The sequence below is a fragment of the Eptatretus burgeri genome, chromosome 15, assembly GCF_056783735.1.
Source record: "Eptatretus burgeri isolate ZD-2024b chromosome 15, Ebu_testis_v1, whole genome shotgun sequence".
Classification (NCBI taxonomy): Eukaryota; Metazoa; Chordata; class Myxini; order Myxiniformes; family Myxinidae; genus Eptatretus; species Eptatretus burgeri.
In genome coordinates, this window is record NC_140975.1 from 15,416,020 (window position 1) to 15,442,179 (window position 26,160).

At 43.5% G+C, this 26,160-nt stretch overlaps 2 protein-coding genes across 7 annotated transcripts in view; one reads left to right on the forward strand and one right to left on the reverse strand.

The window, feature by feature from the left end:
• The window catches only part of LOC147011609 (uncharacterized), a 284,049-nt gene that overhangs the window by 112,563 nt on the left and 145,326 nt on the right, over window positions 1-26,160 (forward strand). For 5 of the 6 annotated variants that reach the window (XR_015051803.1, XR_015051801.1, XR_015051802.1 and 2 more), the window contains exons 1-2: window positions 9,153-9,492; window positions 11,643-11,725. Coding sequence is in view for 2 of the 6 variants with exons in the window: in XM_085857519.1 (XP_085713645.1) it covers window positions 9,474-9,492; window positions 11,643-11,725 (102 nt within the window). In the remaining 4 variants the exon portion in view is untranslated. Of the gene's footprint in view, window positions 1-9,152; window positions 9,493-11,642; window positions 11,726-26,160 lie in introns of those variants that run through there. The other variant, XM_085857520.1, reaches the window with a different exon arrangement.
• Window positions 1-26,160, reverse strand: part of LOC147011611 (uncharacterized) — a 108,224-nt gene that overhangs the window by 42,706 nt on the left and 39,358 nt on the right. The window lies entirely within an intron of this gene.

Below are 26,160 nucleotides of genomic sequence, written 5' to 3' on the forward strand. Positions count from 1 at the left end.
TTTTATAAAAATTGAAATGGATTTCTATAGAATGTCCAATTAATTATGTAGAACACCCATTCTCTGCAGGGTTTTTGTAAACGTTGAAATGAATTTCTATAGAATGTCGAATAAATTATTTTTCCGTCTATTTTCTCCCTCCGCCCCACTGTTGGCGTTTACCCCTTCTCCTGCTGTTCCATTTGTTATGTTGCATCCTGATCTATTCTGTGTTCAAACTCTTCCACGAGCCTTGCCTATGTATACAAAAAAGTACCCGATGTCATTGGATGGAAATTCTGCCTGGCCTTACAAAACACCACGGAAACTTGGGAGATTTTAAAGATCAATAAGGCTGATAATTTTTTTGATATATCACCACAGTTATACAAATATCATATTCAATGAGTAGTAGTCCATGCCAATTTTTTTTTCTCGGAAATAGTGAAGCATGAACTGGTATACATACATCAGACCTTAAGGAGAAATTTTATCATATAGAATTTAGCCTGACAGGTCATAACCACATGATAGAACTAACACTTTAAGTTGTTTTCACCTGGCTGATAAAGTTGAACGGATGAGCTAAAGGATCTCCAGAAATCAAAAGCCAACATGGGCAACTTGGCCTGACTTTATTGATTGGGTGGAGATTTTCAGCCTTCAGTCCAGTTAACTTAGGTTAAACTAAAAGGGTACTCAGTGGAGAGCATACCTCCGCCACGCAATGTCTGATCCACGGGAACATATCGGGCCCATTACATTTTTTTTTTTTTCTCTCTCTCTCTCTCTCTCTCTCTCTCTCTCTCTCTCTCTCTCTCTCTCTCTCTCTCTCTCTCTCTCTCTCTCTCTCTCTCTCTCTCTCTCTCTCTCTCTCTCTCTCTCTCTCTCTCTCTCTCTCTCTCTCTCTCTCTCTCTCTCTCTCTCTCTCTCTCTCTCTCTCTCTCTCTCTCTCTCTCTCTCTCTCTCTCTCTCTCTCTCTCTCTCTCTCTCTCTCTCTCTCTCTCTCTCTCTCTCTCTCTCTCTCTCTCTCTCTCTCTCTCTCTCTCTCCAGGCTGAATCAACCTCCTGGTGAATTTTAATTCAGCGGCCAACGGGGCTTGAACTCAGGACCCAAGGATCCCAAGCCGCCACCCTTACCACGAAGCCAACACCAGGCTAAACATCATGCTATACAGTACTCTATAGTTTATGTCCCTTTCTCTCAATGGTGAAGAATTACTTTAAAAATTAAATAATTCTCGTATCCAGATCCGGAATCGGATCTTCACCAAAATTGAATCAATTCTTCCTTGTCACACACCGAACCTGTCCACAAAATTTCATCTGGATCCGTACACAACTTTTTGAGATATCCTGCACACAAACAAACAAAAACACACAAACAAACAGACAGAAAGGGGTGTAAACATAACCTCCTTCACCTTCGGTGGCACAGGTAACAATTGCTCTAGGGGTTCAGTAACAACTTCTAAAAGATATTTAATCACTTGTCAACTGCTGATGAAGGACAGAAATGCAAGGAAAGAGATTTAAAAAGAGCTTTTTCTTTGATGCAATATATCTCAAAGTAGGAGCCAAGAGGGCACTTCAAACCCCACTCTGATGAATTGTGAGCTGAAGAACACTCGCCTCACTTGGTCTCATAGCTGTTGAAAAATGTGGTAGAAACAGTCCTTCAGTGACAATACATTAATATACATCCTCGAATAAATCATGGATTTTTTTGTAGTCGGGTCCCAGAGGGTGAGAGTGGAATTCATCGCGATCATAAATCTCATGCGGTCTTGGGGCTTTGTTGGTATTCCCAAAATCTGTAACACTGTACATGTCATAGTTTCGGCAGTTGCTCAAATGTTGGGATTTCCTTTCAATATCTCACTTGATGAAGCAGTTGAAGATACAAATGTAGGGTTAGGTGGGGGAAAGATGCCTCTGTTGGTAAAGTTGTGGTCAGACCCCATTTACACCACCCCCCTCCTCCTCTCCTCCACACAACCTTCTCAATGATGGTTATATGTTCAGTATTCTGAATGTCCACACCAGAGGGTTCTCGAGCTGATGGTATTGCACATCATTTCAAATGGAAAATGGTGAGCACACTGAAAGAAAAAGGAGAAAAAGGATGTATATATCAAAAGTAAAACAAACATTTTGGCTCAGTTGCGGTTTGAGAAAAAAATACAGAACTGCCCAACATTGCAAACCACAGTATCAGTCAGTCTGCATAGGCTTCAGGAGAATTTTTGATGCAAGAATGTCAAGCAATGCCCTGGGGAAAGAAATCAATGCACAGACACATTTCTGGCTCCATGGTCTGCATCATCTCTGTTGAGAGCTGCCTTTTTAAAATATAAGGTAAAAAAAAACAAAAAACGATATTATAACAAAGCTAAGCAGGGAACTTCAGCCACAAGACCAAAGTAGTCAGACAAAGCTTTCCACACAAATACATATGCACCTTGGATACAAGGTCAAAGTACAAAATCACACATGACCATTAATTCTGGCCCGACGGACTAATGTATATCATAAACATTTTCTGTTTGGGATTCAATGGCTTGGACCATTGTGGAGGAGATTCCACTTTGGAGATGAGCTAACAGGCCCTCCTGTGAGGGAGTATCCTTCCTATGATTCATAGACAGGTGTTTGTTTGCTTGTTTGTTGTGCTACTCCTCCTACACTTCTGGGCCGATTACATCCAGACTTGCTGCATAGGATCAGCGTGACCCAATTAGTGTTTCGGGGTGTTTATATCTTCACCGGTGGTCTTGTGGGGTGGGGTGATGGGGGATGCAAATTCTCGTATTGCGTAGCAGTGCTTTAAGTGGGAGCGGGTATTACAAGTCCCCACCCTTTACAGTCCTGTATTCCCATCTCCACGTTTTTCAGTGCAGTGAGATGTTTTGAATTATAAGCAGTAGGTATGTTTGTGCTTCATGCACATAACCCAGGTTATTTGTTTTGCCTATATGGAGCTGTCAGTTGATTACACCCCACCCAAATAAAGGTATGCGTCAGAAGAAGGTGCATGCTTGGAAAAACATCGTCCATGGGGCAGGTACTCTGTTAGTCTACAGCAAGAAACTCTTCTATTAACTAGAATGGTGATATTGAACACAATTTGAGATCACATTAACTCTAATGGACATCAAAAACAGGATGGAATGGTGGCAGGCATCCCTTGTTGGTGAGGACCCTTGCAACAAGTGCTGGTGTGATACAGGGGTTTATGGTCACCATTCAGGTTAAGAGGTGCTGCATGTTACATACATATACAGTGCATATTCATATACATATAGAAATTCAACTACTACATACACACTTAGTGCACAAAACGTGAGGAACACTTTCCTAATATTGACCTGCACCCCTTTCTGCACTCAGAACAGCCTCAATTCGTTGGGACGTGGACTCCACAAGATGCCAAAAAACATTCCACATGGATGTTGGCCCATGTTGACTCCAATGCTTCCCACAGTTTTGTCAAGTTGGCTGGGAGTAGATCTCAAACCTGAATAGCTCATTCCATCTCATCCCACAGATGCTCAATTGGATAGAGATCTGGTGACTGGGCAGACCACTGCGGTAAGCTGAATTCTCTGTCATGTTCGTGGAACCATTCTTAGACAATCCTAGCCTTGTGGCATGGGGTATTATCCTGCTGAAGAAATCCATTCGCAGATGGATACACCACTGCCATGATGGGATGCACCTGATTGGCAATGATGTTCAGATATCCTGTAGCATTCAAATGTTGCTCCACTTTTATCAAGGGGCCCAATATGTGCCATTAAAACAACACACCACACCACCACACCACCACCAACAGCCTGCACTGTTGACACATGGCATGATGGATGCATGTACTCATGTGGTTTTCTCCATACCCGAGTTCTCTCATCAGCGTGAAACAGCAGGAACCAGGATTCATCAGACCAGGCAATGTTTTTCCAATCCTCCAGTGTCAGTGTTTTCGTTCCTTAGCCCACTGCAACCACAGGTTCTTGTTTTTTGCTGAAATAAGCGGAACTGTATAGGTCACCGGCTGTCATACCCCATCCGTGTCAAGGTACGACGAGTTGTGCATTCTTTTATGGGTCTTTTGGCACCAATGTTGTACTGGACTGTCACAGTTGATTAACTGTAGCCCGTCTGTTGCTCTGCACAATTTGTGCCAGCCTCCTTTGGCCTCTTTCATCAGTGAGCCGTTTTTGACCAGTGGCCTGCCATTGGCTGGATGTCCTTTGGGTGGTGGACCTTGTTGATGCACATGGGAAAATGTTTTGCGTGAAAAACCCAGCAGTGTTGCGGTTCTTGACACACTCAAACCAGTGCACCTGGCACCTACTACCATACCCCGTTCAAAGGCACTTAAATATTTTGTCTTGCCCATTCACCCTCTGAATGGCACACATGCACAGTCCATTTCTCAAGGCTTAAAAATCCTTCGTTAACTTGTCTCCTCCCCTTCATCCACAACGATTGAAGTGGATTTAACAGGTGCAATAAATAAGGGATAAGAGCCCAGATCAATAAATAAGGGATTTAAATAATAAATAAGGGACAATAAAAAAAGACTCCGTGCAGGAGGAAGAAGAGAACTCGTAGACTGGTGTGCAGGAAAGAAGAGAACAGAGTTCAGACCAGGGAATCCACATGAGAGGATGTGAGAGGACAAGAGAGTGAGAGCCCTGTGCAAGAGAGAGGACACAAGGGAGTCCATAAGTGTGCACATGAGTGGAGACTCGAGAGTCCACCAAGAAAGGCTGGTGTGCAAGGAAGATGGAGATCTTGCTGGGAGGATAAGCCTCATGTTGGTTTGACCCAAGCTGAATCACCCTGTGTTTTGGAGTGCCTGGAGATAAAAGGACCATGTGGTCAAGTGGAAGGCCTACTCCTCGCTGGCCCTGCTCGTGGGCTTTTGACTTCTACTTCTGGACACCATCAAGTCCTATGCCCACACCAGTGCATGAGAGTGAAAAGGGAAGTCCTGCCTGCATTATTATTTGTTTTTACAAGTGTGATGGTGCCACCTCATGGGTGATGTTTTGTGGTTTATTTCTCCATTGTGTATAAGTTTGCATATCCCTTCCTCCTTTTTGTATTTTTTTTGACTCATTTGGTTTATCCGTTATTATAGCGTCTTGTCAATTTTCTTCCCTGTGCATATCATGACAAAAACGATAAGGGCACTCGGTAGAGTGCATACCTCCACCACATAATGCCTGATCCACAAGAACATATCAGGCCAAATACATTTTTCAAACATTATGCTATACAGTACTATATCGTTCCCCCCCCCCCATCTCTCAATGGTGAAGAATCACTTTAACAAGCTCAAATGAGCTAAGATCCTTGTCCTCTTAATGATGACGTCATACAAACGAATATGACGTCATTGTGATGTATCAGGTTTGCGATAAGTTATAAAATCTGTGCTAATGCCCGGCGTGATTCCCGCAAACAAAATTCAAACAGCTTGCCTAGTTTCGGAGATAATGGTATAGGCAATTTCCATTAGCGGCGATATTATGACGTCAACTTTTTTTCTAGGAAGAATTTCCGAAGTCGGAGATGGTTACTGCCTGCGCGTGGGCTTTCTGCATATACATAGCAAGTTTCACGAAGATCCGATGAAAACTCTGGTTTGTGAAACAAAAAATGTCAAAAAATAGGAATGACGTCATAAAAAAATTATATGACGTCATAGTGATGTATTATATGTGCGGTAATTCATCTCTGCTAATGCCCTGTTCGATTCCCGCAAACAGAATTCAAAAAGCTTGCCTAGTTTCGGAGATAATTTTTTAGGCGATTTCCATTTGCAGAGATATTTTGACGTCATAACTTTTTTCTCGGAGAAATTTTCAAAATCGGAGATGGTTACTGTCTGCGCAGGGTATTTGTACATATATACGCCAAGTTTCAGGAAGTTTCGATGAAAACTGTAGGTTGTGAAACAAAAAAGTCCACAAGAAGAAGATGAAGAACAACAACGTGAGTTGTTCGAGATCCTCCACGAACTTCGAGATCCTCCACGAGGATCTAAAAATTAAATAATTTTCCTATCCAGATCCGGATTCGCATCTTCACCAAAATCGAATCAATTCGTCCTTGCGACACACCCAACCACCCCCAAGAAGTTGCGTCCGAATCCGTCCACAACTTTTTGAGATATCGTGCTGTATATCATTTTTAGCCTTTTCTCTCAATGGTGAAGAATCACTTTAAAAATTCTAGTAGTCGGATCCGGATCCAGATCTTCACCAAAATTGAATCAATTCTTCTTTATTACACACCCAACGTGATCACCAAGTTTCATCCGAATCCGTCAACAACTTTTTGAGATATCCTGTACACAAGCAGACAGACAGACAAACAGACAGAAAGGGGGTGAAAACATTACCTCCTTCATCTTCGGTGGCAGAGTTAATAAATCCTTTAAAAGGTAAGAGTGTGTTTCAGCCATCTGGTAACAGTGTGAGGTTTGTTATCATTTCGGCTCATTTGGGTGACTTTGGGGAAAGGTGAAAGTAAAGTAAAATTGAACGCAGTGTCTTGAAAGATCGTTTGGACCATCTCTCGGGCAATAAGGTCCCAGCTCTGATTAATTCCATGTTAACAGATACTTGGACGCAACAATATGTACATACATACAAACATGCATCTAATATATAAAGCTCATTCTAACCACTGACTCACTCACTGATTGATATTAAAGTTCGGTACCTCCGGGTGACGTAGAAAGCTGAAATTTTGCATGCAGACGGATATCGAAGCTGATATACCAGGAAAAAAAAAATCACAGAAAAGTTCCAAAAACATCACGAGGACCCAAAAGTCCCAAAAGTTCCCGAGAACCCAAAAGTTCCAAAGTTCCTGAAGACCCAAAAGTCCCAAAAAGTTCCCGAGAACCAAAAAATCTATAAAAGTTCCCGAGGACCCAAAAGTTCCTGAGAACCCCAAATTCCCAAAAGTCCCCGAGGACTCAAAAGTTCCCGTGGACGGAAAAGTTTCCATGGACCGAAAAGTTCCCGAGGACCTAAAAGTCCCAAAAATTTGCTGAGGACCCAAAAGTCCCAAAAGTTACTGAGGACCCAAATGTCCCAAAAAGTTTCCGAAGATCCAAAAGTCCCAGAGTATCCAAAAGACCCAAAGACCCCTAACACTCTGTAGATCCTGTAGACCCTTTAAGACTCGACTATACCACAAAAAATCCCTTGGAATGCCCATGTTTTAAACGCACGCCATGTTAAGGTATATAAAGCAGCTTCATACGTCCTTCGACCACAGCATGGCGTTCTAATCTTATAAAGAAGATTCATCGGATGTCTGTCTGTTCGTGATTTTTTGCAAAGACCGCTGGGCCGACAACCACCAAATTTGGCACACAGACCAAGTCCGACCCGGGGGTTGGCCTAAGTGTATTTTCATCCACAACCTCAGCCTTTAAAGACCCTGAAGAACCATAAGACCTTTTTGTAACATGCTTGAGAGATTAGAATACATGCTTGAGAGAAAACGTTTTACATGCTTGAGAGAAGACTTTCTACACACTTGGGAGAAAAGACCCTGAAGACCCATAAGACCGTTTAATTCCCCAAGCACAATTAAGACACTTTAAAACCGTGAATACCCCAAAGACCCTTTGGACCCCAAAGATGGTTAAGATCCCGAAGACTCCGAAGACCCCTCAGAGCCGGAAGACCCCGAAGACTTAACACCCCAATGACCGACCTGTTAGACCATAAAGACACTTAAGATCCCAAAACCTTGAAGACTCCTTTACTAACTGGTGTTCTGGCTGTCCTGCCCCTAACATAGTCCCCCCCACTGACCCTCACCCCATTGGTTCTCCTGCCCCCGATCCACCTGCCATCCATTCTCAGCCCTGCCGGCTCTCCTGCTTTTCCTACTTCTCAGTACCCCCCACCCGGGAAACCTGCAAGTGGTACGTTAATGAGAACACCAATGCCACACAACCCCTCAGCTGCTGGACCGGTTTCAAGTTTCATCGTTTGTTGGTGAATCATCACCAGCACACATAATCCCAGACAGGTGGGTTTAATTGATTAGATGAGAGCTAATTGGTTATTCCCTCCATTCACAGGTGAGATATGTGGGTGGGTCTTCGTTTTTAGCAGCGTCTCGCGTAGCGAACGCTGCTCATAGAGAGCTCGGCGTTCTTCTTCTTCTTCTTCTTCTACTTCTACTTCTTTTTTTACTTCTTCTTCCTCTTCTTCTTCTTCTTCTTCTTCTTCTGCTTCTTCTTCTTCTGCTTCTTCTTATTATTATTCATGTTGTTGTTGTTGTTGTTGTTGTTGTTGTAGTTGTTGTTGTAGTTGTAGTTGTTGTTGTAGTTGTAGTAGTAGTAGTAGTAGTAGTAGTAGTAGTAGTAGTAGTAGTAGTAGTAGTAGTAGTAGTAGTAGTAGTAGTAGACAAAACCTTAACTTCTCGGACTCAGCTCTTGTTATACAAGATCCGGATCTCCTGAAATACTAAGCACATGTACACATCCTCACATATACGGTGCCTTTTGAGAGCGTCGATCATGAACTTTTAAATATATTTGGACATTTGCTTTAAAGTTTCGAAAAGTTCACGTTACTATTTAAAGATTATTCCATTTATCATATTGTAATTTCGTAAATACATTATGAGCCTGGTGTTGGCGCAGTGGTTAGGGCAGCGGCTTGGGATCCAACAGGTCCTGAGTTCAAGCCCCGTTGGGCCACTGAATTAATACACCAGGGGGTTGACTCAGCCTGTCATCCTTCCGAGGTCGGCGAAATGAGTACCAGTATACTGGGCCGGTGTATACCCCGGTTAAAATAGGTGTACCATATCCCTGTGTGTCGTAAGAGGCGACCAGGGTTGCGTCAGGAAGGGCATCCGGCGTAAAACATGTGCCAAATCACTATGCGGATCATTCGGGTGATCCGCTGTGGCGACCCCTAATGGGAACAGCCGAAAGAAGAAGAAGAAGAATTTCGTAAATACATTATTTATTTCGTAAATACTTTAATACATTATGACGCGTTTCGCTATTGGCTTAAGGAAGGCACGTGACGAAATATCGGAAGTTGTTGTTTTTTAAAAAAAATTATAATTTTTTTTTTTTTTTTTTTTTTTTTTTTTTTTTTTTTTTTAGCCGACAAAACCTTTAGGACGCTGCTCGTGGACACATTTGTCCTTGTTCATTTATATGTTGTCTGCTTAGAAAATGTCCCCATTTCTGTCCAGGGGTGGATCCAGAATTTTTTTAGGGGGATGGGGGGGGGGTTCACTTTCGGTTAAGATGTTCTCACATTGGGAAATATACCATCAAGCCTTATTCAAGTCAATGTAAACGTCGAGGAAAAACTGGTTAATCTATCCAGAGCAGTGTCCAACCGTAAATTTATATTCTCCACAGGAAAATTTGGGAATATCGAGCGACTTGATGAAAAGGCCTCAGGTCTGTCACGAAGAGGAAAAAAGGTTTGGTGATGCCGATGCAGTTTGTTGGTAAGTGTTTTCGCCGACTCGGTAGTTTGCAATTGCTTTCCCAGCATATTCTGTGTTTTAATCTGTTAAATACTGAGTGTCAAGCAGGGAAGCAGCATGTACCATTTTATTTTGTCATTCCCTCCAATTATGGGTGAGGGGTGTGATATATATATTGTTGTGGTTACCAAATTCGCAAACCACCATTCAGGTCCCTTAGGTGAGGTATCTCGGTAAGTACATGTGTAGTTAGGCCCAAACCCGTTGTCTAGTGGGAATACATGTCATTTATGCGTGCTGCGACTCTTCAGGATAGCCGTTTTTCTTTTGCTATCTTTATTTTGGACCAACCGCCATGATTACCACCACAACCACAACATCAACCACCAACCACAACGCCGCTTCACCACAACCGCCACGACCTTCCCGTCACACCTCGCAACCGTCGCATCGCCACCGTTCTTGCCCCGCTGTGGGTACCGGTGTTGGACTCGTGCAGGGCGCGCGCCGAACAGCGTGTACAAAATCACGGATTTTGTGCTTCAAAAACGGATCAAAAACGACACACGCCCACTTTTTGCCGTCCAATCGGTGAGCGAGGGCGGGTGGCCCGCCCCCAGGGCGATCGATATATGCAAATTTATGGATCAAAAAGCCTTCACGCCCACTTTTTCTCGGGCCAATGGGGAGCGAGGTGAAAGGTCGAAGGGAGGGGGTAAAAGATGAGAGGGCGAAGCTACGGGGCTGATAAAAGGACCGTGTTCGTCAGTTCAGGAGAGTCCAGAGGCGGAGAGTAGGAGAGTCGAGAGGCGGAGAGTAGGAGAGTCCAGAGTAGGAGAGTCCAGAGGCGGAGAGTAGGAGAGTCCAGAGGCGGAGAGTAGGAGAGTCCAGAGGCGGAGAGTAGGAGAGTCCAGAGGCGGAGAGTAGGAGAGTCGGAAACAGAGAGTCAAGACTTCGCGGGCGGTGGAGTTGGCAAGAAGGAGCTGGTCGTCGTGTGCGTTGGAGTCGGAACGGAGGGGACGGAGCTGTGGAAAGGCAGCGACACCAGACGAGGGGGTGCTCGCGTCGGGAGCTGCACCCCAGGGAGGCCGACAGCGCGACCTGGCCGAGGTGGAGACTCTCGTCGCGGGATAATAAAAATCCTCTATACCCCGAGCATCAGCAACCCCCTCCTGTTTCCCCCCGCGCTGAGATAGTGCGACCTAGGGGGCCCCTTTCCCACCCCCTACCAGACACTGTCCGCGAGGCCCGCGGAGTTGAGGCGCCATCGCCGCTCCGCGTCTCATCACCAGACCGGTAGGCGCGACCCGGTCTCGGCCTCAGGCCCGCCTCATCCTTGAGGGTATTCTTTTCCTTGGTTTTGGGTATGTGTTGTCGGCGCCGTCTGTGAAGTAGAATTGTATAAGTGTTGCCGTGTGCTCGGTAGTCGGTATTAGCTCTGCATTGTGTTTTCGCTTTTACATTTGCTTTTTGTGTAAATTACATTGTGTCTTTTCTGTGTGCATTTGGTGGAATTGTATATGTGTGCTCCCGTGTGCCGCGAATAAATGTGCTTTGTGTTGAACTGTTTCCCGCTTCGCTTCGTCTTTTCCTCTATTGAATCCCCATCTTGCTTCACGTAAAGGGTTGGTAGTGGGCTGAATACGCCCGATAATTAATCGAACCGTCGAGGTCGACGATAACACCGCTCGGTTATTCTGATAGTACGGAACGGGTCGCTTAAGTGGCCCGTGTCCGAAGTCGACCTGCGGCGAGGTGCGATCGCCCGGTCTACCCTCCGCGTGGGTACTTAGGTAGGTCGAATTTGGCGAGCAACCCTATCCCACGCGGGGGCTGATTGGCTCGATCGCGGTGAGACCGAAAGGTCCACCCGTGACTGGTTCCCGGCGTTAGTCCGAGAGGGTCACGACTGGATTGTCCGTCCGGTGGGCGACGTGCCGCGATTCGAGTTACGTGGCCGTCAGCACGCCGACGGGCGCGAATCCGCAACAATATATATATATATATATATATATATATATATATATATATATATATATATATATATATATATATATATATATATATATATATATATATTCACACAAATTCCAAATTAGCATGACAAGCAAAATTGGGTCTTGAGTTCAAACTCCTGTCATGCCAGCACTGATTATTGGTGGTCCTTTCAGATCCCTTGGTCTTTCGAGAAGAATATGCGAGTTATTGCCAGCACACCCTGAGATTTTGGCCAAATCTGCAACTCACTGATAAGGTAGGAAACAAGTATTTATGAATATTTATGGTATTGAATACTTATGGTATTGAATAAGTATGAATACTTATGGTGTGGTACTTATGAACACCTTCCATGCACAAATATCAATCATATTTAAACGTCTCTGCAGAGGTTGCCTGTTGTTGGCTTAATGGTTCGGGTGGTGGGCTTGGGATCCTCGGATCCTGAGTTAAAATCCTGCTCAGCTGTTGAATTAATACCTCGGCCTGTCATCCTTCTGAGGTCGGCAAAATGAGTGCCATCATGCTGGTATCCTGTGTCAGAGTGGCAACCTGCCCAGTATTGTACCCAATAGCCAAGGAGACTGCTTAAGCAGCACCAACGCTCTGCATCGAGTATGGTCCCAATCTCTCTCTCTCTCTCTCTCTCTCTCTCTCTCTCTCTCTCTCTCTCTCTCTCTCTCTCTCTCTCTCTCTCTCTCTCTCTCTCTCTCTCTCTCTCTCTCTCTCTCTCTCTCTCTCTCTCTCTCTCTCTCTCTCTCTCTCTCTCTCTCTCTCTCTCTCTCTCTCTCTCTCTCTCTCTCTCTCTCTCTCTCTCTCTCTCTCTCTCTCTCTCTCTCTCTCTCTCTCTCTCTCTCTCTCTCTCTCTCTCTCTCTCTCTCTCTCTCTCTCTCTCTCTCTCTCTCTCTCTCTCTCTCTCTTTCTCTCTCTCTTTCTCTTTCTCTTTCTCTTTCTCTTTCTCTTTCTCTTTCTCTTTCTCTTTCTCTCTCTCTCTCTCTCTCTCTTTCTCTCTCTCTTTCTCTTTCTCTCTCTCTCTCTCTCTCTCCCTCTCTCTCTCTCTCTCTCTCTCTCTTCCTCTCCCTCTATATATATATATATATATATATATATATATTTCTCTCTCTCTGCAGAGGTCCCAATCAAACCATCTGCACCTTTGGAATTGACGACCGGCGAACACTTTTAAATGGAATCACAGCCAAAGTTCATGTTAAGTGATTCAATGGGTTAGGTGTTCAGTTTAGGAGCCACCAAGAACACCTTGAGAAGGAACTTAAACCATCATATTCCTGACTTATAAACATAGTATTATCTACAATTCGTTTTCTTCCTCATCTTGAAAGAGGAACCAATAACGTTATAAAAACGAAATGTGCAATTGACCAAAATCGTTAAAAAAAAAAAACCAAACTCAAATTGAGTGACACCTTTTCTAAACACCAATGTAGTTATACAAGTTAATTCGGGAATTTCTGGCTTGGTAGGATAGCCTAGAGGGTCGTACATTGCCTCTGAGCTGTCTACTCTGGTTTTGAATCCCTACTAAGCTATAAACTGTCGTCCTCGTGTTTCGCATGTACAGCGAACTGTGAATGAGTGTGACATTCATCGGAAGAGCAAGCCTGGTGTTGTCTCAACGGTTAAGGTGGCTGGCTTAAGATCTTAGGGTCTTGAGTTCAAGCTCCTGTCATGCCAGCACTGATCATTGGTGGTCCTTTCAGATCCCATGGTCTTTCTCGAAGAATATGCGAGTTATTGCCAGCCACCTGAACAAATTACAAATTCTTGCCCTGATTGACTGCTGGGAAAGCAATGGCAAACATTATCGAGAGGGTGTTTGGGCAGCACCAACACTCTGTCAACAAAATTGGACATTGATGACAATGATGCCGACGAAAATCAAATGCAAAATGATTGTCTTTCAACCTGCACTTGACTACAATGTACCTTTTTTACTTTTGGAATATATTATGAACACATAATTAGAAAACCATTTCGACGACGTTAATATGAAACTTGGTGTCATAGCATAAGTGATAGTACGGCAGCAACCTAATTTCCACTTTTATTACTTTCTCAATTCCAATGATCAGCAGTTTGCAAACAAAACCTTGCCCAGTTTATGACCTTTTCTCCCATAATCTTCACCATGGATCTGCATCCACCCCTAGCGGTTAGAATGAGCAATACGTTTATGCTATTCATTGGCTTTCTGTAATTTTTTTTCTCCAACTCCAATGTTCATCGAGAATCAAACTCGAAGTGTGTGAAATGTATGTGACGTCATAAAAGGTGATAATTCGTTTTAAAATCCTGGCTATAAAAGTGTTCATTGAGGGTTAGTGTTATTGGAATTTTATGAATACTTCATCCCCCAAGATGCCACATCTGCATAATTTCCTCCCAATCTCTTACTGTGGTGGTGATAGAGCACAGGCATGATGGGTCAAATGTCTGTGCCAAAGTTCCTCATATAATAAAATAACTCTGAGCAATGGCCACATATCCGTAGATGACAAAGGGTATGGTTGGGAATGGTGAGAGAAAGCAAAGGAACATATTGAAAGTGCTGGGCTGAGAATAAAGGGAGGGATAATGAAGCCATTGGCCTTCCATGAGCACCTCATGTGGTGCCACAAGCTCCATGACTTTGGGGACTAAGCCCCACTGCCAGGCCCAACTCCACCTCCACTTTCACAGATGGCAATTCGCTGCACTGCTCTGAGCCGACTGCGTGCTAGACTGCTCGAGAACTCTCCCGGACCGAGACAATTGTTGCATGAAGCCGACTTAGAGCTCTGTGCCAAATAACTCTGGCACTCACCTGTACTCTCACCAAGCTGAACTGCTCGATCCACCCATGGGGATTAATAATAAAGTGGAGGGTGGGGTTACAGTAATAATGAGGCAGGTGGGCTGAATTACACACTGGATCTTACACCATTGTGGCGACTCGATAAAGTTCTTCCATTAATAATTTTGACTGCGTACATCATTCATAAAATATGTATGCAGACATGATATTTATGGCAACTACAATTAGCACAAAGAGCGAGTTGCGAGTCCTTGCCAATCACATTGCAATAATTAATACTCCATTTATCATTTTAAATAATAACAGTTCGATTTATATACTTGTGAATGAGACATACTTCCCATCAGATATGGGCTCATGAGAACTTACAGAATAGTTTGTATGTTAGAACTCTTTCCCATGTTATTAAAATTTCAGTGTTGTTTAAAAAAACAAAAAAAAAAACCCCAAAAAACAATGACTTATGGGGCTTTGGAAATGACAAAATCCGAGCTTGAATACTTTGTGTGCATACGGAGAAACCCCTTGCAACAGCGGCCATTGAGGCACACGAAAAGATTTTGTTTTTGCGAGATAAGGATTGTTCGCTGAAATGGCTCACAAAACGAATAAAATAAGTCGAAAATACTTGGAAACGTATCTGAGAAAAATGGATGTGCCTCTGCACAACAAAAGAGTTGGAGAACTTTATCAGTTCACCGGCAGGACTGTGGTCTTTCAGCTTTCTGTACTGCTGACTCCTGACTGTGGATCGGCGCAAGGCCCAAACAACTGTGGGTGGGCACGTGCTATCCAAACCCTTGATCATTTATTTAATGAACGTCTGCAATTGTGAAGACTATGCTGTGCATCATTACCAACAAAGTAATGGTAACCAACCTTTAGCCAAAGGAAATCTTCACAACTTGAAAATACACAAAGGTTGTACCATCTTATATTTACGTGAAAGAAAAATGTACCAGGCTGACTTCTCAAATGGAAATGGAAGGAACTCGACATCTCTCATGCATGGATATTTCTTGTAATTCCTATATTTTCGTGAGTCCGATTTGCAGCAAGGAGCACAACAATTATGGTTATCCATTTTGAAGTTGCCACTCTTTCATATAAATGCTGAAAACTATGTTTAGAAAGTCTATTTGACTTATGGATTTCGAGTTCACAACCGAAAGTTAAAAGTGCCCCAATTAGAGGAAGCGAGTCACTGAAAACACACCTGCATTGAAATGACTTTTTATATTTTTTTAATCAAAGCATATCTTTTAAAAGCGATTTTATGTTGGGTTTTTTTTTTGGGGGGGGGGGGAGGTTGGATACACACAATGCACATCAAGGGGAGCATGAGACAAGAGGGGCAGGAGAGGGAAGGACAAAACAGTGGGGAACAGAGACATGAGATCTGTGGAAGGGAGAGGGATGGGGCGGAGAAGACGGGGTATACAAGATAGACACTACAGGGACTTTCAGGAAGGAAAGCAGATAATTTGAAGGAGGTGGGTTTGGGTTGGTTTAACGGGGGTAGAAAAGATCGAGGTTTTGGATGGGGGAAGATAAGAGGTGGCAGTGAACAGCTGTTTTGAAGGCCTGGAGGGAAGAATGGGATTGAACATTCAACGTTGTGGCATGTCAAATGAGTGAACCACTCCAATATCCCAGCAATTAACAACTTCATGCACTCTGGGATGAAATGAAAGTTAAATTAAGTGGGTGAATATAAAAGAAACTTGGATGCTGAAGGCCATTTGGCTCATCATGCCTGTGCTATATCAACACAACATAAATTCAAACTATAGGTTTATCAACTTATTTCATTGGCAGGGAGAAGAGTGGGGTAGGCACAGGGATATCACCATGAGAGTGTTTTTTGCAAACAATGTTGAGGCTTGTGGAGAAGGAAGAATACAGAACGAGGCAGGATGTAACAGAACAAAAACAATAGTAAGTAAAAAGATAGGAGGAAAACACACCAACAACAGGGATGAAGGCCCGGTCACATCTTGACGTTTTAGCCAGCGATGGCAACGTATTAAAATGTATTTAAAACGCTGGCTTACGTTGAACTTTTGATGTTTTTTTTTAAAGATTCGGACATATTCATAGCGACTTGGTCTTATGTATAACGCATTGGTAACGGACACAGAACGTTTCGTTGTGTTATAGATAACTTATACCAACGAATGCTGAACCTGTTGTCGGCCTACACAACCGATGCCCAACGATAGTCTAACTCAGGCATAGCGCGTTGCACGCATCGCCGACGATGTCGTCACGTAGCCTATTAAAAGGCTGACGCCCAACGATTCGAATCATAACTGCCGTAGAAATGGAAGTGTCAACATCGCGGTCACACCTTGGCGATCTTGCCAGCGTATGCCGACCTAAGAAAAATGTGTCTAAAACGTTGGGGCACGTCAAATACGGTATGAGTAAGTTTCGTATACGTGAGTAGAACGCTAAAGTACGCTATCATACGTCGTAGTAAGTAGAGTACGTCAAGAAATTTTAAACATGTTCAAAATTTTACGACGTACTCGGCGTATGACACACGTTCCGCATGCGATGGGGATAAGTTGTACACACGATATGTGGACGCTTACACACGTCCACAAAGGCTACTTATAAGCTACTCATAAGTCGAAACACGTCGCGGTAATGTCATTTTACGCGAAACTTATTTCTAACTTATGTTTGACATGCTTTGAACCAATTCTGTACGTAGTCCCAACATACATCGACGTATCTTCCCTCCAGGTATTCCAATGACGTCTTCCGGTCGACCAAAAAAAAAAAAATTAACGTGTTTCAAGCTTACAACTGCCATATAAAGACGTGTTCCCAGCGGTTTTGGGAATTGGTATATAAAAATGCTGTTCATAAAAGGGGAACCCAACAGTGTTTTCGAGTCCTTTTTGAGTCGATGTCCATGTCAGCAGTAACAGTATCAGTATCAGTATCAGTATCAGTATTAGTATTAGTATTAGTAGTAGTTTGTTCATGTTGGCAGTAGTAGGTGAGTGTGAGAGGGAGGGTGTGGGTTATGATGGATCGTCCTTGCGTCCGCGTGTCCACGGGTAGGAGACATCTTTTCACCATTGTTCGAAGTTCTTCGCGGCTAATTTTTTATGGGGCTTTTTCAACAATGAGCTATAGCTTGTTTTTATGATTTAGGTCTATTCATAACGGGTTGGACAAATGCACAATGAACTAATAATGTGCATAGAGCGCTTTGATTCCTTATAGATACAATATACCAACGAATAATTATCATGAAGCCGGCGTTCACAAACTATGCCCAACGATAGCCTAACTTATCCATATCGTGCGGCAGTTTATCTTTGCCGGTGACGTGGGGTTTGCTATTCATAGGCTGCCACTCAACGATTTAAATGGCTGCATCTCCACTATTGAAAGTAGATGCTTGCGCTCAACAATTGGATTTTTTTTACACTCAACGACTTTTAAACGGTACCACTCAGCTATTTTCATTGTTTACAATAAACGATTTAAATTGCTGTCACTCGCCTTTGTTTTTTGACGCTGGCGCTCGGAAATATTAATCGTTTCTATTGAACGTGCAAAATCGCTCAAACTCGACTATTTTAAATAGACGCTGCCGATGGACAATTGGAATCGTAGCCAAGCTAGACATCGAAGTGTGAACATCCTCGTCATGCCGAAGAAAAGTTTGAAGAATGCTGCAAATAAGTGTCCTGGCCGTGGCCGTGGACGCTGACGCAAGGACGATCCATTATACCGACGTCTTTCAGCCTATGAGTAACTTAAAAGTAACGTCTGTCGATGTGTGGCAACGATCGCGTAACGTGCCAACAACACCTTAATCATAGGTTAGAAATAAGTTTCGGGTACGCTAAACATTACCTCGGCGTGTCTCAACTTATGATTAACTTACAAGTAGCATGTGTTGACGTCTGTCAACGATCGCAGACTGTGCATACAACTTGTGGCCAGCGTAGCGGAACGTGTGAGTCATACGCCGGCATACGTCGTGAAATTTCAAGCATGAAAAAATTTGAGGACAACCAAAAAGTACAACGTTTAAAGCCAACGTACAACGACGTATGGCAGTGTTTTTCAGCGTGCTCTCAATGTTATCAAAACTTACCCATAACGTATTCAACGTGTGCCAGCGTTTTAGAAAAAAAATTAAAAAATCGGCATACGTTGGCTAAAACGTCAAGGTGTGACCGGGCCTTGAGACACAACATCGTGGGAAACTTGGACAAATACAGGAGATGTGGAAGAATGGGGGCTAGGGGAGAACACAAGGGAAAAAAATGGAAGGTTGGGAAGAGCTAATGGGAGAAGAAAAGATCATGGTTTTGGATGGGGCATGATGATCTGAGATGGTGGTGAACAGCCATTTTGAAGACAAGGAAGGAAGAATGATGTTGAGACTGAGGAAGTTGGTTCCACATGATGGAAAAAGAGGAACAAATGAGTGGCGGTGAGCAGTCATTCTGGATTTCGGTAGTTTCAGTTTTTTTTTTTTTCAGAAGCGGTTTTTTTTTCAGGTTTTGGCTCTTTCCACCCCCCCCCCCCATTTTTGATTTCCAAAATCAAAAATCAACATGTCGCAGATAATTCTGTGACACAAGAAGTTGCTAAGCAACCACAGCCACCATCTGAGATGCTTAATTTAGGTAAGATGCAGTGTCCAAATCCCACTTTACCGTCCTGGCAAATTAATCACCCCAGATAAAGACTGTGCTTCCCAATACCCCACTACTGTCAATCAAGAACGGCCGAGCGATACTGCAAGTGGGACGCTGGCTAATCTTGAGCCATAACTAAATGGTGCCGCAGAACTCCCATTGACTATTTACACTATGTTCTAACCATTGGAAAAAGATGGTCGGGCAGGTTGAAAAGCAGTTTATAGGCATTTAACAAATGCAAGTATTTACAAGCAGGCAGTGTCACACAAGAAAACTTACCCCAAGCATGTTGGCCCTCTTTTAGCCAGTCAACTTATAATGCTTCCACACACAGCAGGCAAATTAATCATTCCGTGGGAAACAAGATAAGGAAGAGTGAGAAACAGAGATGATAGAGACAGAGACAGAGACAGAAAACGAACGAGAAAACGAGAAAACAAGACGGCATGTTGGTGGTCCTTTGTTCACCTGATTCAAACCATCGGGCTTACATTGGTCCCAAAGTGAAAAGGGCAGTGGGAGAAAGAAGAGGAGGAAAGGTGATGTAGTGAGCCATCCAGGGAGAGGTGCATGTGAAAGCTTGTCATGCTTAAGAGGAAATAATGATATGCAAGTCAGTAACCCAGACATAGATGGGATGAGGGCTTAATTGTTGAGTACTCTCATACATGCCAAGTGAATGAATTAGTAGTAGGGAAAGCCAGCGACAGAAACTGTCAGTGTGTTCGGCTGGCACATCCAAGGAAACTCCACGGCCAGTCAGCTCTGCGCCGCACCTCATCACCAGCCCACTCATTCTAGCAGGTTTATAACCAGCCCTGGGAGGGATGTGGTTTCAGGCCAGAGCAGTTCTTTCAGGTGCAGCTTGACCTTCGTGAGTGCCACCTTCTCACTGGTCCGTTCCCATCATGTCACCATGTGATGCCTATTGGTTGAACCCAGCTTGCACAATGGAGCTGATGTCCAAACCCGAGCATCAGCTGTCGACGTCTTTTGCAGGCACTGCATTTTCATGTGCTTCATTTGACTTGAGTTGAAATCCTGCACTGGCCCGTGTTCCCGGATGATATTCCTTGTGGACGGGATTTGCAGTGTTGTGTGTAATGTTTGAGTGTAATGTTGAGTGTTACAAGACTTGCATGGACATGCTGTAGAGGTGCGGATAGGGAGAGGGAGAGGGATAGATGGAAAGACAGAGGATGTAGATGTAGGAGTATCACAAAGGTTCAAATCTTTCCACATAAATACAATACATTTCCCTTTCCATTGATATGAGGGGAGAGGTAACTTAGCTGGACATCATTCCTACCGATGTAACTACGTTAAGGATCCCTTATGTGTTGGCATGTCTCCCCGTGGTATCCGAAAACCGTAACAAGACATACAATTGCACTATTATATATAGATTTATATTTATATTCCTTAATGCTATTTTAGATTCAGAAAAAGGACAATAGTGGGTTGTATAACTCTGGGTAGTACTTAGCGAGGAATATTTTTATTTGTCGTCGTTACTCCCTTACATACTCCCAAGCCTATACGCCGATATTCCAACTTCAATGATCAAAGGTTTTCGATAAGCCCTGACCACTTTAGAAACAACAAACGGCTTCGAACGAGCTTTCAAACAAGATGGCCATTGATAGAAAGTGTTTCAGCCTGATAGCCTTGTAAGTGTCCCTGAAAACATATCCATAGGTGTTTTTCCTAAAATTGATAAGGTTTCTTGAAATTTTCCTGAAAGGGGGGGAAGGGAACTGCTCGCCCCAACCTCGAGGGACACAAAACAGAAACGAAAACTAAATAGTGTTCTTTTATTTTGTGAGTTCAGTAACTTTATATTTCAACAAACTTTAAGTTTGTGAAAAATTATCACCAAGAAACGTTTTTACTCAGTAAGCTGCTCTCGGAACAATGAAGTGGTATCTAGACTAGCACCACGTGTTGCAGGCCTTCATGATAACCATATAAAACCAGGCACAGCATATTGACCAAAGTCTCCTTCGAGCACAGCTGCGATATTATCCATTGATGGATGTTAATTGCAAGTTTTCCAAGGTCATCGCCACACCAGTTCAACTTCTCAAACTCATCCTCTTCAGCTTGTGGGACAAAAGAGAGTATTCGGGTCAATGGCCGACTTCAATCCTCCCACTTCTCTCCCACTTCAATAAATTTGACATTTCTTCAACATGTGTTAGCACTAACCCCCAAATGTTATCAGCATGAAATATGTCGAATCTCTCAGTAAAATGACATCATCACAATTTTTGTCTGGTTGTCGGCGACCAAACCGACGCATCTCACTGGCTTTGCTGGTGGGGAGAGCGAGTGTGACACCCTCCTCTTCCTCCTATTCTTTTTCTTTGTAGCCCTTCACAAATAGTGGCTTTCAGCCTTGTTTAGAGTCAATTTCAATATAAAAAAATATATTGTTACGAATTTGGGAATTCGATTGCACACAACATTCAGGTTCCTTTAGTCAGCTATGTCGATAAGTGCTTGTTCCCTAGATAGCTCACCTTCCATTGTTTAAATGTTCAGAAATCGATTAGATGCACTGCGGATCGATTTAATAGTTAGGGAACGAACAATGGAGACATTCCTCCCCCTCTTCTGCGAAGAGCAAGAAGAACCCTGCCATCCCGTGACTCATGATGTCAACAACTCCCTCCCACCCGTGGCTGAGCAGGGGATGGAGCACGAGGGTATGAGTCATGAGTCACGCTGGGAGCGGGGGAAGGGAGGGAGAAGGATAAGAGGAGATCTTTTCTTTTGTTCGTGGGCAGAGTTGGAGAAGGGAGTTGAGAGTAGCCGTTCAGCAGACCTTCGGGTCCTATTTTGCTTGGGTTAGGGTTGAGGCCTTCGGAAGCTTTTTGCTTCAGCTGGCTCAGTGAGATTCGGCTGAGGCCTGGCTCGGGAGGAGGCTTTTTGGAGGCTCTTTGCTTTGATGGTTCCGTGAGCTTCGGCTTCTGCTTGGCTCCGGAGAGTTTTTTTTTACTTTGATCTGCTTTGTTTTGGAAGTAAGTTGAGCCGGTTGCTCGGCTCGAGCTGCGAATGGTGGCTTCTTCTTCTTCTTCTTCTTCTTGGTTTGTGGAGCTCTTTGTTCTCCATTTTGGTTCCCGGCTTGGTGCGACTCATCGACCCCTTCGTGGAGGTGGTTCCTCGGGGAAGCGACGCATCGACAGGAAGGATCGGCGCCTCGTCTCACCAGCACGTGTTGAGAAGCGCGGGAGGATTTGCGGGAGCTCGGGAAGGATCGCAGCTCATGGCGATTGGATCCAGCTCGCTCTCGCTGGAGCCCGGGTCCGAACAACTTGAAGACCACACGAGGTGGAGAGGTTCTAGATAGGCTCTGGGTTTCAGCTCACCTGTCCTCCGAGCTGGAGCCCGTTATTAAAGGCCTCTGCCACCATTTCGTGTGTGTGTGTGTGTGTGTGTGTGTGTGTGTGTGTGTGTGTGTGTGTGTGTGTGTGTGTGTGTGTGTGTACGTGTTTCCGTGGGCCCGTCTAATAAGTAGGAAATTGTTAAGTGCTTTGTGTGCTGTAAATGTTTGCATTGCATTTCGTATAGACGGCCGTAGTTCTTTTGTCGTGCGTTTGTTGCTTGTATAATTGCATACGTGCTTTATTATAGTAAATGTCCTTGTGTGAATGTAAACCTGTTCGTTGCGTCCATTCCCTCATTGAACTGCCCCATCTTGCACTCTGAATATAGTTGGTTTTTAATTAGCCGGTAAAGTGATCGGGTCCAACAGGACTGCGCGATAATACCCCGCTTGGTTATCCCAAAAGGAAGCGAGCTTCTCAAGTGGCTCGTTTCCAAGCGGTCCCGTTGAGGTGCAATCTCTCGGTAACCTTCCCACGTGAATAATTAGGTAAATCGAAGATTTGGCGATCGGACCCTGTCGTGCGCGGGTAGAGTGCGGACAAGGTTGTGGTGTGGTTACAAACACACCCGTGGCTGGCTTCCGGCATTGATCCGGAAAGCCGCGACTGGATTGTCCGTTCAGTGGGCGAAGCGACCGCTATTGGTTAGTGGTCGTTCGCACGCCGACGGGCGGGAAATCTACAGCAATATATATCATGAGCGCAATGCAAGCGCAACTTTAGACCTGCGCCAAAACACACAGTGGTTATTGCGTGGATTGAAAACCATAAACATTTTTAGTTGGTGGACAATTCCAACATCCCACAGTTCACAACTTTGGTTGTACAGGTGCACATCTGTGTGATGGATTGAAGTCATTAACCTCCGCCATCTTCGAAGATGGATGGAGGTTACTGTTTTCACCCCTTTCTGTTTGTTTGTTTGTTTGTTTGTTTGTGAACAGTATTACAGAAAAACTCCTCGACAGATTTCGACGAAACTTGGTGGGGGGGGGGGGAGTTAGGTATGGTCCAAGGATCATGCCATTAAATTTTGGACTTGGATTCCCCCCACCCCCAAAAAAAAATTGAGAAATAATTTTTTTTTTTGCATTTCTACATGTTTTAAGTGATTTCCAACCCCCCCCCCTAAATTTTTTACCCCCCCAAAAAAGAATTTTTTTTGCATTTCTACATGTTTTAAGTGATTTCCAACCCCCCCCAAAAAAAATTGTTAGAGAAAAAAAAATTTTGCAACTTTTTTTTTCAACAAAATTTTGATTTTTTTTTTTTTTTTTTTTTTTTGCATTTTTACATATTTTAAGTGATTTCCAACCCCCCCCCCCCACAAAAAAGAATGTTGGAGAAAAGAACTATAACTCTCAGCACTGTTGACATCATATTTAATGAACAAGATATAAGGTTCACTTGAGTGACCCAGCAGTATTGGCGGCGGAGGTTTTGCACTCTCCCGAGTGCTCCCCCTCTTTAACCTCCGCCATCTTTGAAGATGGATGGAGGTTACTGTTTTCACCCCTTTCTGTTTGTTTGTTTGTTTGTTTGTTTGTGAACAGTATTACGGAAAAACTCCTCGATGGATTTCGACGAAACTTGGTGGGGGGGGGTTAGGTATGGTCCAAGGATCATGCCATTAAACTTTGGACTTGCCCCCCCCCCCCCCAAAAAAAAATTGTTAGAGGAAAAATTTTTTTTTTTGCATTTCTACATGTTTTAAGTGATTTCCAACCCCCCCAAAAAAGAATGTTTTTTGCATTTCTACATGTTTTAAGTGATTTCCAACCCCCCCCCCCCCAAAAAAAAATTGAGAATTTTTTTTTTTGCATTTCTACTTGTTTTAAGTGATTTTCAACCCCCCCCAAAAAAAAATTGTTAGAGAAAAAAAAATTTTGCAACTTTTTTTTTCAACAAAATTTCGATTTTTTTTTCTCCATTTTTACATATTTTAAGTGATTTCCAAACCCCCCCCCCAAAAGAATGTTGGAGAAAAGAACTATAACTCTCAGCACTGTTGACATCATATTTAATGAATAAGATATAAGGTTCACTTGAGTGACCCAGCAGTATTGGCGGCGGAGGTTTTGCACTCTCCCGAGTGCTCCCCCTCTTTAACCTCCGCCATCTTCGAAGATGGATGGAGGTTACTGTTTTCACCCCTTTCTGTTTGTTTGTTTGTTTGTTTGTGAACAGTATTACGGAAAAAACTCCTCGATGGATTTAGACGAAACTTGGTGGGGGGGGGGGTTAGGTATGGTCCAAGGATCATGCCATTAAACTTTGGACTTGGCCCCCCCCCAAAAAAAATTTTTAGAGGAAAATTTTTTTTTGCATTTCTACATGTTTTAAGTGATTTCCACCCCCCCAAAAAAGAAATTGTTGGAGAAAAAAAAATTTTGCAACTTTTTTTTTTAAACAATTTCGATTTTTTTCCTTTTTTTTTGCATTTTTACATGTTTTAAGTGATTTCCAACCCCCCTCCCCCCCCCAAAAAAAAAAAAAGGAGAAAAGAACTATAACTCTCAGCACTGTTGAAATCATATTTAATGAATAAGATGTAAGGTTCACTTGAGTGACCCAGCAGTATTGGTGGCGGAGGTTTTGCACTCTCCCGAGCGCTCCCCCTCTCGTTGATTTTGTTTTTCTCTGCACATCAATAAGTGAGAATAATATATAGACACAAACAATTTAAAGGACTCCCAATGCTTGGTTGAGCTTGAAGGGATCGCAAGATATATATTTTCATATCAGTTCATTTCACAAACGTACAATTACTTTAAGGTTAGGTTCCTTTCGGCAGATGCTCGCATCCCATAACTTCACGGAAAAATAACCGACGGTTTTAAAGTCAAAGAGCATAATAACACTCCTTGAAGAATATGAAGTAATTTGCCAAAATGATTCATTTGCTTCTTATGTGTGGATAAGATAATTCAAAGGTTATTCCACACAAAATGTATGCCATTTCAAAAAAAAACAAAAATCAAAAAAGGTAGATGGACAACGATGTCATTGGTGGCCAAAACCAAAAGTAGTTCACATTAACCTGGTAGCAAAAGTGATTTTTTTTATAACTTAAGAGTGATTTGTGCAATGAACTACTGAGCTGGTGAACTAATGTTAAACTAATTGTGCAATGAACTAATCGAGTTCAAGACGTACAGAAGAAGTTATTATTTTTCATTATACAAGTACAATACACATAATTACAAAGGATTTGGTTTTTCTTCCTAATCGATGCATGTCAGGTCAGGCCAGATTATATCTGTGACCTGCTACAGGTACCATGTAAATCTGTACTAACCTGTTCCATGGTCGGGTTATCGGTGACTAAACCGTCTCCCCCACCAGGTTTCCTGGTGGGGAGGGTGTTTGGATATGGACACCCAGCAGGATTAAAAACAAAACCTGTCAAAGGGCAGAGGAACTGCATGTGAGTCAACGGCCATCCATATCTCGTGCCCAACTGTGCCTGCAGACGTCCTCCTGCAGTTGAATTACTATTTTTTATGAGGTTGGTGGCAGGATTTGCACTCCAGCCACTGTAAAATGCTTCACTCGGCAAAACGCAAGAAAAATGGAAAGAAAATTGAAGTATCTCCTGTGCAGCTGCCCTCCGCAGGGCAGCTTACCAGATAACAGTGTTTGGGCAAAGCCTTCGGGGCCCCCACTCTGATGACAGGAGGAAAACCATGGGGTAACCTTCCTGGGTCAGATTGCAGTAGTGTATGTCGGGGTGGTGCTGAGGTGTCGCCAACCAGATGGCAGACTCCTTGGGTTACCCTGAGGCGGTCCCTTTGGGTGGATGTCTGGAATG